This window comes from Ambystoma mexicanum, chromosome 12 (genome assembly GCF_040938575.1).
Source record: "Ambystoma mexicanum isolate Mex_15411 chromosome 12, UKY_AmexF1_1, whole genome shotgun sequence".
Classification (NCBI taxonomy): Eukaryota; Metazoa; Chordata; class Amphibia; order Caudata; family Ambystomatidae; genus Ambystoma; species Ambystoma mexicanum.
The window spans coordinates 1,224,097,758-1,224,114,103 of record NC_090936.1 but is presented as its reverse complement, the minus strand read 5'-3'; the positions used below and the strand labels follow the sequence as shown (position 1 = coordinate 1,224,114,103).

The 16,346-nt window shown below is 46.8% G+C and overlaps 1 protein-coding gene across 13 annotated transcripts in view; it reads right to left on the bottom strand.

Moving 5' to 3' along the window:
• Window positions 1-16,346, bottom strand: part of MYBPC1 (myosin binding protein C1) — a 1,087,780-nt gene that overhangs the window by 27,301 nt on the left and 1,044,133 nt on the right. Inside the window, exon 35 of one of the 13 annotated variants that reach the window (XM_069629886.1) lies at window positions 10,547-10,586. The exons of 11 other annotated variants lie outside the window; for them this stretch is intronic. In XM_069629886.1, the coding sequence (XP_069485987.1) occupies window positions 10,576-10,586 (11 nt within the window). In that variant the 3' untranslated portion in view covers window positions 10,547-10,575. The remainder of the gene's footprint in view (window positions 1-10,546; window positions 10,587-16,346) is intronic. One more of the 13 variants, XM_069629887.1, reaches the window with a different exon arrangement.

The following is a 16,346-nucleotide window of genomic DNA, read 5'->3' as shown; positions in this document are numbered from 1 at the left end:
CTGGTTTACAGATGGCTCGGCCCGATATGTGGGAACCGAGCGATACTGGAAAGCGGTGTCATACATTCCTAAGACTAAAAAGATTTTGACAACGTCAGGGAAAGGGAAGAGCAGTCAGTTTGCAGAACTTTATGCAGTTTACCAAGCATTGAAACAAGAGACCCCTGGTTGATGTTACTTGTACACAGATTAATGGACAGTGGCGAATGGGTTGGCGGTTAGGCTCCCAACCTGGCAAAAGAATGGGTGGAAGATTCATTCAAAAGAGTTGTGGGGAAAAGAACTGTGGCAAGATATTGCGGAGATGTTATTACAAAGTGAAGTCACTGTGTATCATGTGGATGCGCATTGTGCTTCAGATTCATTAGAACGTTGGTTTAATTCTATTGCAGATGAACACACCAAGATTTCATCTGTGGATGCGGAGGCTCAGGAAGACAATTTGGAGGGTTTGGCCAAGTGGGCTCACCAGAAATGTGGGCACCTTGGAGAGAAGGCTACTATCAGGTGGGCACAAGCTCGAGGAATCAGTATTTCTTTAGAGGTAGTGAAAACAATCATTTTCAGTGTGCAAACACCAACAGCACAGGCCTATCCCTCAGATTGCCCAGGGCACATTGCGGAGAGGAAAATTACCAGGTCAAATTTGGTAGATTGATTACATCGGTCCTCTGCCAATCAGCAAAGGCTGTCAGTATGCATGCACCATTGTGGATACATACTCTGAATATATGATGGTTTTGCCGTGCAAACGTGCCACACAGCTGAACACCATTAAGTTGTTTGATCAGATCATGTTGCATTACAGAGTGCCTTTGCAAATTCAAAGTGACAATGGGTCACACTTTAACGGTAAATTAATTCAGGAATATTGTCAGGAAAAGAGTATCGAGTGGCTCTACCACATGCTCTATCACCCCGAAGCATCAGGATTAATTGAAAGGATCAATGGTTTGTTGAAAGAACAGCTGCGCAAATCTGGAGATGGCAGTTTAGCAGGCTGGCGTGATCGTGTGTTTGATGCGGTGCAGTGCTAAACAATAGGCCTGTAAATAATCATGAAACTCCATTGTTGCGACTAATGACTCCTGCTTTACAGATTCAACCCAACTCAGTTAGAGAGACCCTATTGTACTGGGAAATTACCCCGGGGTCTTAAGCTCCCTATCGGGCGACTCCAAGGTCAGCAGGTGTAGACTTGCATTCTCATGAAGAAATTAGATTAGACCAGAAAGGGATTGTTGTGATTGAAACAGGGATTGGGGTACAAATTCCTTCAGAGCATATGGGATGGATTGCCCCTAGATCTGGCTTGGCATTGAAGGGAGTTCAAGTGCTGGGAGGGGACATTGACGCTGATTACCAAGGTGAGATCAAAGTCATCTTGATGAATAGTGGGGACCAAGTGTTGCCGATCCATAAGGGCGATCGGGTGGCCCAATTGATTATTGTTCCTGTTAAATTGTCCATAATCAAAAAGGGGGAGCCTCCCATATTGTTAACTACTCGTGGGGATCATGGTTTTGGCTCTTCAGACAGTATGGTACCGGGTGCAAAGGTGTGGGTTGAAAGACCAAGTGGCCCACCAGTGCCCGCAGATGTTATTGCATCAGGCAAAGACCAGGTAGTCTTAGTAATAGAACCTAGTAAAGAAAAATGGCAGTATGTGCCCGCAGACAAATGTTACCTAAGAGAGCGATTTTCAACACTGATATCTCTGTTCTGGGTTTGCCTTGTAGATCCTGTGTCTGGCTGGTGTAAATGTGGGACTAAATGGACTCTGTTTGGGAGAGTCAAACGGCATGCTGCTACCAATGAGAAATGTCACATCTGTGCCAGCGATCCAAGGGAAACCGATGATGATGAGACTGATGTCCGAAAGCAGCCCTATGCCGATGCCGAAGAGCCAGCCAGACCGAAGAAATTGATTCGTGGAATGCGGAAAACACGTCAGGTGCAAGCGCAAACAACATTGATGCCAGCTATGCAGGAGATATCTTTAGGACGGTGAAGATATTCCCTGATGATTGCCCAAACAGAGAATATGTGGACATATTTGGCACAGCAAGTACTCAACATTTTGCCTTACTGACGTGCATCATGTGGAAGCTTTGCTGACTACCTGTTTAGTAGTGGTGCCAATGCCGGCTCCAATCTTAAGGCATATTTTCGGCGTCATGCACAATGATTCTGCAGTTCAAGATTCCGATATCAGACAATCCTTTTCAGTCTATGAGTACTGCAGGTTTTGCCAGGAAACAGATCACAAGTGGAGAAAATTGACGTATTATAACATACAATATAACTCAAGGCGATGTGTGTTACTTTATGACCTGCAATGTAATAGAAATTGGCAAATGCCAACAGCTGAATTTAACCAAACGGGAAAAATCAAACTGCGTTTGAGAAATGGTTGTGTTCACGAGTTCCAAGCACATGTACCAGTGTGAATAATACTATGTCCTGCAATCATAGAATGATCGCTGCCAGTCATCTAAATCATGTGAAACTTCCAACAGAATGGCTTTTTTCATGTGGTAACATCACATACACTTACATTCCAGCTAACATTTCCGGAGGTCCATGTGCCTTTACACGATGAGGACTAATGATGTTCCCTTTACACCCAGCAATGTCTCGAACCAAAAGGTCAACTTTTGAATCTGTGGGTCTATCCCCCGATTGTGATTCACATGTGCATTTGCTATCAGAGGCTGAGGTTCTAGCATTAACCCTTTCATTAGTGGGAGTTTGGGGTTTAGCTGCTGGGGGTTACAAATCTTTAATTAAACTAGCATGTTTAGTGGTAAAAGGACTTAATCATACTTCTCAAGCATTAGAAGAGTTGCTCCTTGATAGAAAAGTTATTAGAAAAGCAACTTTGCAAAACAGGGCTGCCGTTGATTATCGATTGTTGAAACATAATTTGGGCTGTAACGCAGTTGAGGGCATGTGTTGTTTCAATCTAAGTGACCATTCACGATCCATTGAAAGTCATATTAGAGGTTTGAGGGACCTCATTTCCCAAGTGTCTCAAGATCATACTGGGATTGGTTACTTTCATGGATTGCTTATATTGGGAGTACACTGCGTTACGCCTTTGCTTGCATTTGTATTATATTAGCTATCATAATAGCTGGTTGTTGTTGTATTCAATGTATTCCCAACTTAGTTCTGATGTTTCGTCGGTTTCAAAGACCGGCTCCTCTACCACTAGGCTATGGAAGGTAAATATCCAAGGGTGGATTGTGATGCTTGAGCTAAAACCTGGCGCTGGTGCGCAGTGCATTCTGGGGGCACTCAGAGTCATAATGGATATTTATTCCATGCCTCAGTGAAAGCTGCCTCAGTGAAAGCTGCACTTGCCTTGCTGAAAAAACATATTTTCAACGTTATTCGTTGCTGAGCCTGGTATTCAGGCCTCAGCTAAGGATACTGGGATCCACTGGTGCCGGCTTGTACCAGATAAAAAAGGTTTGTTATGGCTTGCTATGCTTGCGCCAAGGTCTCAGGATGAGTTATGGAATTGTTTTCCATGGTGCTTTAGGAGAGGGAAGTGCTTTGCTCCTTGAGGTTACCGTCGGTTGGCCCGGCCGGCAGCCAACGGTCACTCATCAATTCGCAAGCGCTAATGCCTGAAGGTTCGAGAAATTGCCACCCCTTTTGAGGAGTGCATATATGCAGAGCTTTGGAAAGGTCAGGCGGAAAAAGCACAAAGACCTCAGTCGGAGGGGGGACGCCTTGTTCCGACATACCTGTGGGCTGTTGTGCTCTCGGCCTGGCTGTTACCGGGGTCTTCCAGTCGCTTCTGGCGAGATGAGGGATTCAGTTATGCCCATGGTGTTGTACTCTTGCTAACTTTACTATCTTTTCTGTGATTTATTTCTGTGTTATCACTTATTGCTTTATCTATGTTTAACTATGAATAAACAGCCGTATCAGTGCTCATTATTTTATAACTGCGTCTGTGGGTGTGAGTTATTGTTCCGTCTACCTGCGTTCAAAGTATTTGCTCTGCTCTGTAAATGTACTGGTGATAAATAACCGTCTGTGCACTCTTGGCGAGCAATACAGCGGGGAACACAATGAGGAATGGCTCCTGGAATGGGACAATTTCTTGGTTTTCTTTCAATGGCGATCTTTCCCCTTGTTGGGAGTGGGCTCCTCAGTCTGGTCCTCCGAAGACTGGCCGACCATGCGCCAAGTCTCTGTCACGGTCGGCCCAAGGCCAGTTTTTCCCGGCTCTCTCACGTAGGGATTTCGGCTGCATCTTTGCGCACGATGCACAGGCCTCTGTGTCGTGACTAAAACCTAGACACCATAGACAGATGTTGTGGGGGTCGCTTATAGACATTTTGGCCTCGCAATCACAGCATTGCTTGAAGCCCGAAACCCGTTGAGATGACACTGCCTCAAGGTTTTCGAAGAAAAATTTACAAATAGTACAAAAAGAACATTGAATAAACGCGAGTTGTGTTCCCGATGCAGGGTGCAAGCGTGTGTAAAAAAGGAACTGAAGCAGGGGGCGTAGTGATATGCTATATATACGACGCCTGATGTCACTTCTGGAGCCGACAATCGAGAGCCGGACAAGAAGGATCGACGGCTGAGTTCGAGATCCACTACGCCCCCTGTCGAAAGGTTTCCGAACAGCAGAGCTGGATGATGGATATCTATTATGATGAGGAATCTGAGGGAGAAAAGCAATCCATTGAAGATCATATTTGCAACAGCATCCAATTTTTTATCTTCCCTGTCAGGAGGCAGATTTGAGGTGGATGAAGCTGCCCTGTTAGCTACCGTGGCCACCTGAACGACAAGCCTCTCCGGGAAATTGTGAGATGACAGAAAAGACGTATTCCCCCTTGACGGCCTGTGCTTGCTGGTCAAAATGGAGTTGACCGGGGGGATAGACCAGGGTCTTTGCCACAAGGAGGCGACTGAGTCGGCTATAGCCGGGTTCAGTGGCATGTTTCACTCTGTGGTGGGACCCTCAAATCCTTGTACTGGTGCGGCAGAAACATTCAGCCCCAGAGGGTCGACCACTCTGCCTACCAGTGATCTGAGGCATGAGTGTATGGCTGAGTCTGCTGCAACTCAACATCCAGAGATGCATCAAGCTGACTGGCATCATGCAGCCCCTGTGCCAAGGCCAGGAGGTCTGCTTGATCATCAAAGTAATCGACTCCGCCAGCCCATGAATATATAGGGTTGACGTCACCCTGACCGTCCCTGCCATCCGTGCTGTGGAACTGAAAAAATCGGACCGGGAAAGTAGGAAAAATGATCGATGGCCGAAGGTCGGCGTCGAGGGATTGTCCTTCGACATCGAAGGGGTGGCTGTTGGCACCGGATGAATCTTGGGCGCCAAAAGCGCATCGAGAAGGATCAGGCCCTGGGGCTCATAGGAAGGTCCTGGCATTGAAGGCTTGAGCGCCTTCTTCGGTGCCGAGCTTGACAGCTCTCCTGACACTGATGTCATCAGTTTCAGTGCTACCTTGTGTCGGGATCACCGAGCGCTGCTGAAGCCACCGGGGCCTGCTGTTTCGTGTGCACGCCCGGACCTACAGCCACCTTCTCGAACATCACAAACATTTGCGACTTAAAGTCTTTGCACTCTTGCCGAGTTGTCGGCCCCACCGACGACTTACCCTGTTCTGACTAAGAGTCGGAATTATGCCTGTGTTGGTGATGCCTCTTCTTTTTGTGAGAGGATGACGAAGATGAGTGGATCTGCGAGTGAGATCGCTTCTTCCTCTTTCGCCGATGTCTACTCTCCTTCTCAGAGGTAGGCCCCTCTGTTTCAGACATTGAAGACCGAACGGTCGGGTTTGGCTGCCTGCTCCCAAAGAGACTTCAGATTCATTTTTCCACACGATACACACCTCTCAGAGCGAAACGTGCCGAGGCAACACACGCAGATGTCGTGTGGGTCAGTCACCGGCATCTTGGAGCCACAGTCTGTGCAGTGCTTGAACCCTGAAATCCGAGGCGCGGTCATAGTAGCTTGCGGATGGACCATCACACAAGATTTGATGAAAAAATAGTGAAGTGGAGATGAACACTCAAAAGAAATATGCTATGTTCTTCAAGAGCAAGAAGGATCAATGATCGACGGCCGAGACGAGGTCCACTACGCCCCAGCAATGTTTTTTCAGAGCAGCAGAGCTGGATGACGATATCTATTTGATGAGGAATCTGCGGGAGAAAAGCATTCAATTGAATTTAGCTGGGGAGCATGAAGAGTTCACTGCACAGAGAGTAAGGCTACCAGACGCAAACATTTTCTTGCCCCAAGCATCAAGTCTCTTGCTCTCTCTGTCAGGAGGGAGGGAGAGGGAAGTGCTGTTCCGGAGACTCCCTGGTGCGGGAAAGTGGAGGTTTTCAGGTTCATTGTCTCCGCCTGAACTACCAAGCTTTCAGGGGAGGCATGAGAGGACAGAAATGCCAGTTCAGACTGTGCCTGGCGGTGTTTCCGAAAATCCCTGTCGACTGCTGCGCCAGAGGCAGGTTTCTCGCAAACCTCAGTTACAGGTAGTGCTACTGCCATATTGAAGGACGGCAGCGTCTCCATCCTAGGGGAATCATCCAGGATACCACAAAGCTCATACTACATCTTGGATCTGATTGGCGCAGGAAGCCCCAAGGTTTCGGCTACCGTGGCCATCATCCACCGAAAAGATGCCTGAGGCTTGCCTGCAGTGGGAGCTGGTATGATATCTGTCTCTGGGGACGTGTCCAGGCCACTGGCGAACCATAGGTCCTCAGCTAGCCCCATCACATCCCCACCTTCCCCGTAGAATTCTTCAGGGAAATCTCTTCCTCCTTGGAAACCATGAGTTCTAAACAGAATGGTATCGGATTACATTCCTTGTCGTGGACAGAGTACATCTTGGATATGAAGGCGTCTCGTGGGAGGGAAGCAAACTCCTGGGGAGCTTCGGCGGCACCGACATCAATCAGCACTGAGGACGTCGACACCAGGCCATGGCGCCAGGACTACAGCATCCATAGGCAGGGTCTTCCCACAACTGGACCCTTCAGTCATCAGTGGATTGTGGCCCGAGCCTAAAGGCATGCAGGAGTGTACTCAAACAGGTGCCATGTCGGTCGCAACAGATGCAGTGGCGCCCTATGGCCGAAGCCGAAGGCTCCTTCGCTGGTGTGGCAAAGATGTTCATCATCTTCAGGCGGAATACCTCTCATTCCTCTTAAGTGGAGAACTAGATGGGAAAAGGAACTTGTAAGTGCTGTTCCGGAGACTCCCTGGTGCGGTTGCTCCTCTTCTAAGAGGATGAAAACGAGTGGTGGTGAGAGGAACCACATAGGGAGCGGAACCTCTTCCGGTGCTTCTTCTACTTGTCATTTTCCTCTTCTTTGGGCAGGAACATTTTTTGCATACTCGAATGAAACTGCGGCCCCACACTCTGCACCTTGTAGGTGAAGGTGATGAGTTTTGCTGCTCTTTTCGACCGGGCCTTGAGGTGTCTGGACTGGCACGACCCACAATCATGGGTGTTGTGACGCTCGCCCAAACAAAGACCGATCTGGTGCGAATCCAAAACAACACCTGCCGGCCGCCGTTCGCACACGGCTTGAATCACAAGGCCTTCGATGGAGTTGGCATGCTGTACATAAAATGTTATTTAAGCAAATGCGTTCCGATCAGCGAACAGAGTGCAGGGGGAAAAAGGAACTGAGATCGCGGGCCGCAGCACCTCAATATATACTGGCCCTGACATGTCCGGTGTGGGTCACGTAGCGGTGTCGAACAGAACCGACGCTGCACCCCTTGCATTGGAAACGTTTCTGAGAACAGCTGCGCTGGGGATAGGTTTATCATAGATGAGGAATCCATGGGGAGGAAAGAATCCATTAGTAGTAGGTGTCATTGATTTACATGTTATGGCACACCTGCCTGAATCTATTTAAAAGATTAAAACTGGCAGAGAGAGGGCTGAAATGTGAACGTAGTATCACAGTCTGTGTAGAAACATCTGGTGGTCCAGGGAGTTGAATGTTGCTGAAATGTCAAGGAGAATTAAGATACACGATTATGTATTTTATTTACTCTGTACATTCGACAGATTCATTTGAATAAACTATTGTATATTTTAAACTTTAACTTTATGTGAATATTTATTCGACAGAGGGATTATAGACCATGTCCTTGACAAGAACACAGTGATGGTTCAGTGACTAAATAACTTCTAGTGGTATACCTTCATAATTATGGGAATCATCAACAATAAAGCTTTGAGCATTTTCTACCCACTTCAGGTTAATAACTAGCCCTTTAACATGAACAAAGTCTTTAATCATCATAAGCCACAGTCTTATTGGTAAATACATCACTTCACATTTGAAGGAACACTATAGATGCAAGGGTATGGAAGCACTAGTACACAGAAAATTGACAATATGAAGATGGTGGTCCAAGTGGACGCAGTAGATCACAAAAGAGTTGGAATAAATACTGTTTGTAACAGTGCAGTTGACAATCACATAATAGCGGCGGTCTTCCTCACTTAGAAACAGTTGTCTGATGTACACAATTATGTAATAAAAATGGATCATGTATAGCACATTCCACCCTTTTGGTAGTTTATACGTTTAAGGGTTCTGGACTAAAGAGGGATGGGAGGGAGGGTAATTTGGAAGAGAGAGAAGCTGGTGAGAAGCCTGAGGTGTTTATGGGTACGGAAACAAAGTACCAGAGTCCTGCGTAATGGTATGATCCTGTGTGGTTTGGTATGGTTGACACTTGGATGTCATTTTTACACGGAAGGAAGAAAGCAAGATCCATTGACTACTAGTACAGGAAACCAAGAGAGCTGCTGGTCTATCAAGAGCAGGTTTGTGGTATTGTTATGGTATTTATTGAGCATGGACATCGCTTCGAGAAGCAGTGGACCGTTTTATAGAGGCATACTACAATACATATATGTAACAGAGCGCTCTACAGAGGTGTACAACAGTACAGATGCATAACGGAGTGGTTTTCAGTGGTAACAACAGAACAGATATACAGCGGGGGTGGAATACAGAGGGGCACAGAGGAGGGGTGCAGCTGTACCGCGTGGCAGGGAGGAGAGGGGTGGGTGTCATCTAGGGAGTCAGGTGGCGCGAGGGGCGATGTGATGGCCTAGGTGTTGAGGCAGAGAGATTTATTGAAAAGGTGGGTAGGTAATAGGACTAAAAATGTTGCAGGTAGTGCAGAGAGCGCTAATTGGCTCTCAGTGGATAATGTGGTGAAGCAGGTGCTAGCATTTGCATGGTAATTTGTGTATGTAGTGTAGAGATAATGGTAGATAGAAAGGAGAGTAGGTTAGTTGGGGGAGGTAGTTATCGATTTCTTGGGAGTTTACAGGCTTGTACAATCTGAATGCCTCCAGTCTGCCATCAGGCTGAAAGCAGAGTTCCTATAACCATTAGTATTGCCAGGGCGGCAGTGTAGTTGGTGTTCCATTTTTACAATGGGTGATGGAAGTTGGGGTGGGTCTTGAGTAATCTGGGCTATGGGATGGACAGGTTTGACTGATTAGGTAGAGTTTAGGCTAGTGGACTTACAAGAGCTACGTTTCAGTGGTAGAGGTAACTTCAATTCCTGTATCTTGGTGTGGAGGGCACGCAGTGGAGCCAAAATGGAGTGTGGGGTCCTTCTGTTCCCATTTGGTCTTTTTAAGGAGGCTATTGTTGTCCCATGTCTGTGATGAGGAGGAGTTAATGAGCATGATCAGAATGAATCCGATTTTGCAATGAATCTTGGTATGAACATTACCTACTGGTGTTTCTGTAGAAAGTAACGTATGTGTGTACATCGATCTGTGCAGAACTTTACCTAAGTGTTACAAAAAATAGTGTTTTTATTTTACAAATATGTCATTCACCAAATCTGTTCAAACTGATGACTATTTCTTTCTCTACTGTATTCTGCATGCTGTTAGGACATGATATGCCACACGTTGTAGTGACACGAATCGAGTCAAATCCCTGTAGTTTAACAATTCTATGGTTCATTCTTTTTTAAACTCTACTGCATAACAGTGTTTTCTGCAGACTTATTGCATACATAGGTGCAGACAATTCATACGAAAATGGCATGCTTCATAACGACTCGGTTTGCCAACATGCTTTAGGCAACTTTGGTGCAATCACTTCAGTGATATCAGGCTGTGGAAAAAAATGTTTTAGAGATTTGATGCCAATTCTTGTTGATGAGATCTGATTTCTAGGCAGACCCTTGGATTTCATTGCATTATTCCACCTTATTATACTGCCCACATTTATCTAAATTTGCAATGTTGAGGACCAAAATGGCTATGCCACTAATAGGAGAACAGCATACGACACGAGTGTTATGTATTACAAGTTAGTTTACAGGTATTTACATATACATTGACACAGTTGAGTCTGTTAGTGATTTAAAGAAAAAATCAAATTTTCATTAGGTTAAATAATGAAAATTCTGCCATACATTGCATACTTGGTATGGCTTGTGATGACAGACATAAGCTTCATATGCCGGGACCATATGAAAGCTTACCTTAGATGACAATATACACTCACAAATCCTTATTGTGCAACTAAGGGAGAGAGAGAAAAAGAAGTGGTAAGCATTTAATTGCTAATACATGAGTAGTGCACGTATTGGATGATCACGCCTATGGTAAAATGAAATTTTAAAATCCTTAGTCATGTAAAATGTAAAGCAAATGGGAAGTAAAAGGCAGGGAGCAAACAGCACTTCTAAATTGTCATTAATAAGGAAAAGCAGTATTAATAGGCACAAATACATCTGATTGGCCCTTGTAACACGCGACTACACATTAAGACCAATCTGGTTTGTGCACAAGAACTTTACAAAACATAGTTTTTAAACAAATCAAGATATGAATGCACAAAGAAAACCTACAATTATATATATTTAGCTTTATGTTAACAAGCAATAATTCCCACTAGTCAGCATATACAGATGTCATAAGACCTTAATAAAGGGCTTAGTTTTGTTTATCTAGCAAGGTGAGCAAGGGAAAGTAAAATAAAGAATTACACATATTTTGGTTTGAAAGCAAAATAAAAACAGCTGTTTCTAACTAACTATCATTGTTCTGAAATGACACTTTTTCGAGATCAACACCAACCCTGTTAAAATATTTACTGAGTTAAACTTGTACATATATGAGAAGAGCCAGAATGTATGATATGTACTGCATAATGTATGCATTGTGATGAAGTCCCGTGCTCAGCTTTGCGGACAGGTGGCAGATTGGCCTTAGGGGTCAGGCACCGCCCCAAGCAAGTGGATGATGATCCTGTCGGTGGAATGGGGAGGATACCCAAGGCCCTCTCCCATTGCCCGGGCTGCAAACCCCTTTCCCAAAGTATGGCAGAAATCAGGGAGTCTCTACCTCACACCACCTCCACAGAACAACCTCACCCAAAGCACAGGCCAGCTTCCCCAAAACATCCCTAGGTTTATCAGTGAACTACTGTGCAGTTTACAAGCCCGCACAGGTTCCTGGACCCGCTTGCAGCCATCGCTGAACCGTCCGGGACTGCTGATCCATTCAAAAAGTCCATAAGCTTGTGCAGCTTCATAGACCCACTTGCGGCAACAATTCTCCCACGCATAATACCTCTGGACAGCCTAAAGGACAACCCAGATACCCATAACATATGTGCAGCACTAGAACAGCCAGCCTACAAAACCAACACCTTCCAGCTAAAGGAAGCAAGTCCAAAATGACTGCCATAATAGATACAACATAGGACAGCTCCCTCAGCCTCATTCTAACCCACAAGAGGTGAGGGACCCTGTCAAATCACAACCCACAAATGCACTCTGCCCAAAGTTTCAGATCCTCGGTTCTAGCCCCACTGCACAGAAGGGGAATCTTGCTATAAACCCCAGCCAGTCAGACCAGTGGTGTAGATTGCAGGATGAGAAATCATATGTTGGGAGATGTCTAGAGACTGGAAGGCACTGGAAGACCCTGATGCAGCAGTACTGGAGGAGGCTGGAGAGATGGCGGCAGAAGAGAGCAGGATGAGGTGGTGAGACCTAAGGAGGTGGTTGTTAGTAGTCAGAATAGGAGCTGTGATCTGTAGGAAAGGGAAATGAATTGCTGCAGGAGATAGTAATGGGAGGTGGTTGGAAGGCAGAGGAAATTACATCTGGAGGAGGAGGTGGAGAATTGGAGGGCATGGAGAATTGGACAAGGTGGTGATATGTGGTGGTTAGTGTAAGTCAGAGGAGGTTATTCCTGGAAGAGGAGATGAAGAGCCCAGAGGAGATGGTAATAAGAGGTGGTTAGAAGAAAGAGGAGGAGATTCCATTTGGAGGAGGAAGTGAAGAACTGGAGAAAGGGAGAATAGGAGGTGGTTGGAGGAGGTTACTTCTGGAGGAGTTGGTGAAGTTGGAGCAGTTGGTTATATCTGGAGGGGGAATTGAAGAACTGAGAGAGGTAATAGAAGCAGAAGGTGAAGTAGAAGGAGCTGATAACAGGAAAGCAGGGAGGAGATGAAACCAGAAGTAGAGAGGAAGGAGGTGGTTACAGCAAGACTGATGAAGAAGAAGCAGGCAACATCAGAGTCGTGGAGCAAGACAGAAGCGATTGCGAGACATTAGGGGAGAGCGATATAGAAGAGGTGAGTGGATAGCGAAGACAGAAACAGTTGCTCACCATAGTGACTACTGTACTCCTAGTCCATAGTCCCATTCCCTCCATACTGATGGGATACCTCCTCCCACAGGGACGGGACAGGAGCCTTTTATGCACCACAAAAAAAGTTCCCTTTAAATGAATGCAAACAGGGCGTGGCAGCCCGTGCTGACTCCGCGCATATGCCTCGCTCGCCAGGACCCTCCCCCAATTGAACTGATTTAGCAGGGGGATGGAGGGAGGGTTGTATGGAAGAAAGGGGACTATGGGCTAGGAGTACAGTTGTCACTACAGTGAGTAACTGTTTCTTACTCCTACGTCCCGTCTCTTTTCCTCCACACTGATCAGTGATTTCATAGCAAGACAAATTAACAGGTGGAGGTAGTCCAACTAGGTGCAAACATGTTTCTCAAGACTGCCTGACCAATCTGGCGTGCGCCCTGGAACTGGTATCCAAACAATAATGCTTGTAAAAGGCTGGCGGTGACGTGGGCCACATGGTAGCCCTGCTGAGGATGCTCAATGGGACGTCAGTCTGAAACACTACCACAGTGGCCTTTGCCCTCACTGCGTGTGCCTGCATACCCTTAGGTGGAGTCAGATTCCAAGAGCAATAACAGCATTTGATAGCAGAGACAAGCCTTCGAGCGATAATGGCTTTCAATGCTTCACTGCCTGTTTTGTGTCCCCCAAAGGTGGCAAAGAGAGCATCAGATTTGTTGATGTGCTCGGTCCTGTGAAGGTGAGAAGATTTGAGTCTGCAGAGGACTGAGGTTCAGGAAAGAATGTCCACAGGACCACTCCCTCCTTAATATAGAAGAAGCAACGTTGGCAGGACCACTGCCTCATTAATAGAGACGGGGGAAATAACTTTTGGTAGGAAGGCCTGGTGCGTGTGCAGCACAACCTTGTCCATATGAAAGAATGTGTGAGGTTCGAGGTCGAGAATGCTTATATCGCACTAACTCTCCTAGCAGAAGTGTGGGCGACCAATAGGGCCACCTTCCAGAACAGGAACTTGAGCTCCATGGAACACGTAGACTGGAATGGTTTGTAGGTTATTGCCGATAAAACAATGTTTTGAACCCACACAGAGTGAGGGACCTTGTGACATGTGTGAACCAATACAGTGCAATGGCCGCCAAATCGGTGCAACAGGGGTCAACGGGGATGTCCAATGACACCAGGTGCAAGAAGGACAGCACGTCATTCGAGCCACCATTCAAGCCACTGGAGTGGGGTTTGATACCTTTATCCAAGACTCAAAGACAGCTGCTTCTTGGCCGCCTGAATGATTTTCATGTTCTCTGTGGCGAGACGTAAATGACCTAGAGTCAAGCCCTCAGGAACCAGACTGCTAGGCTGAGCAATTGAAAGCATTAATTAAAGATTTTTCCCTTGTTCTTGAATCAGGATGTTGTGCTACTGTGGAAGAAGAATAAGGCCCAACCCTCTTCAGCCTCTCAAGTTTTGACTACGGAAACGGGTCCGGGCAATGCCGCGCTCGCAGTATGAGTGTGCAGTTTGTGGCTTCCTTCAGTCTGGCCAATACTCCGGGTATCAGTGGGATTGGCGGAAAGGCATAAGGGAACTCCCACGTCCAGGGAATGTTTAGCATATCCCCTACAGAACCTGCGCCCGCCCCGCTGCGAAGTGTATCGAAGACCCCACTCTCGAGAGATGGAAGGCAGAGCCATGGTGTTAAGCAGAATTATATGCAGTACCCTTTGGGAACACTACATACAATTAAGACTACAAGTGACAGTACAATTTCACCTTTGGTACAAGCCTGTACTACACAGTTATATTGGTAGCAGTAGCGGAGCAGCCAGACTTATCTCAAGAGTAAGTGAGCAGTACAAGAGTTACACAAAGGGCAGCAATAAAGATTACCCCTGCTAATTGCGCAGGGAGTATTCATTCTATTAAAGACTAGGAGGCGAGCATTATGCTTCAACTTCATTTATTACTACTCTTCAGCAGTTTCAACAAACTATAACAAAACAACAACATTGAAATGTCCAAAGTGACTTTCCCAATTTTGAACTAAAAATCCCATAGTCTCTGTAGTTCTTCATACTCCAGCTCAGCTATGACCACTTCCTGTCCCTGAGCTCCTCTTCTTCTTTTACTGCTCTTCAAGCAGATAAGTAGTGTTTTCTTTACCTCTTCAGATAGTTATAAGAATGGGATACCATATAGTTTTTAGGTTAAGGGGAGAGTGGCCCTCATTACGACCCTGGCGGTAAGTGAAAAACGATGCCGGTAAAGGATTACCGGCATCGCTTACCGCTATGTCCTATTATGATCCGAGGAAGTGCAATTAGCGGCACCGTAGTTAACGGTGTCGCTAACAGCACCAAGGGAGCGGGCATGCGACCCCCCATGCCGGAAATAGCGGCATGGCGCAAATTGGGGAACATCACGAGTCGAGCGGACATGCTCTTAACACCCTTGCGAAGGCCGTAAAGTACCTTACCGCCATGGTGCTAATACCACCACCCGTAAATGGCCATGTGCAGTGTTCCCAGCTGTCACAGGTGCACAAAATCAGCACAGGTGGAGGCAATACAGACTGGCCAAGTACAAAAGGAGCACACCCCACCCCTTCCCACACTCCACAACGATTCCAATACGACTAGCAATGTTGGGGCTGCAGGACCAGATTGCAATGGAAGCGCTACAGCAACAACAACTACTACAACAACAGGCAGCACACAGGAGACGCAGGAGGAGAAGGAGGGCAAGGCAGGGCCAGCAAGCCCCACCGCAACAGCCAGTGCTACCACGCAGGCAGCCCCCAATCCCACGCATCAGAGCCAGTCCATTCAACCTCACTGCTGAGCAGATCCACACCCTGTACCGTTTGGACCGGGACACCATCACCACCATCGTGGACATGATACACAACAACATTGTCAGCATGATTGAAGCACCCACTGCCACCCCCCCCTCCTACTGAAGGTAGTGTCCGTGCTCCACTTCCTGGCCACAGGCACCTACCAGCACACAGTGGGGCACTTGCATGGCATTTCACAACCATTATTCTCACGTACGCTGAACCAAGTGCTCAATGCCCTCCTCAAGCACATAGACGACTACATTACCTTAACACGGACTGCCCAGGAGATGGCAAACACCAAAGTGGGTTTCCATGCACTGGCCGGCATACCTGGTTGCATTGGTGCCATCGACTGCGCCCATGTAGAATTGGTGGTCCCACATGCCATGGAGGTAGCGTACCGCAACCGTAAGCAATACCACTCAAACAACATACAAATGGTATGTGACTCAAACAGGATCATCACACATTGTTGTGCCCGATACCCCGGATCAACCCATGATTCAATGGTCCTGCGGAACTCCACAATACCACGCTACATGGAGCGACATGCAGGGCCGAGATCCTGGCTACTTGGTGAGTCTCATGTCATGGCCATGGAATTGTGAAGTGGATAGGTGATTGATGTACCAATGCATGCTTTACCTGGCTGACAGGGGGGGGAAAGGATGCATACTTCATCTGGCTGACAGGGGGGGGGGAGGATGCATACTTCATCTGGCTGACAGGGCGGGGGGAGGATGCATACTTCATCTGGCTGACAGGGGGCAGGGGGTAAGAATGCATACTTCATCTGGCTGACAGGGGGGGGAAGGATGCATACTTCATCTGGCTGACAG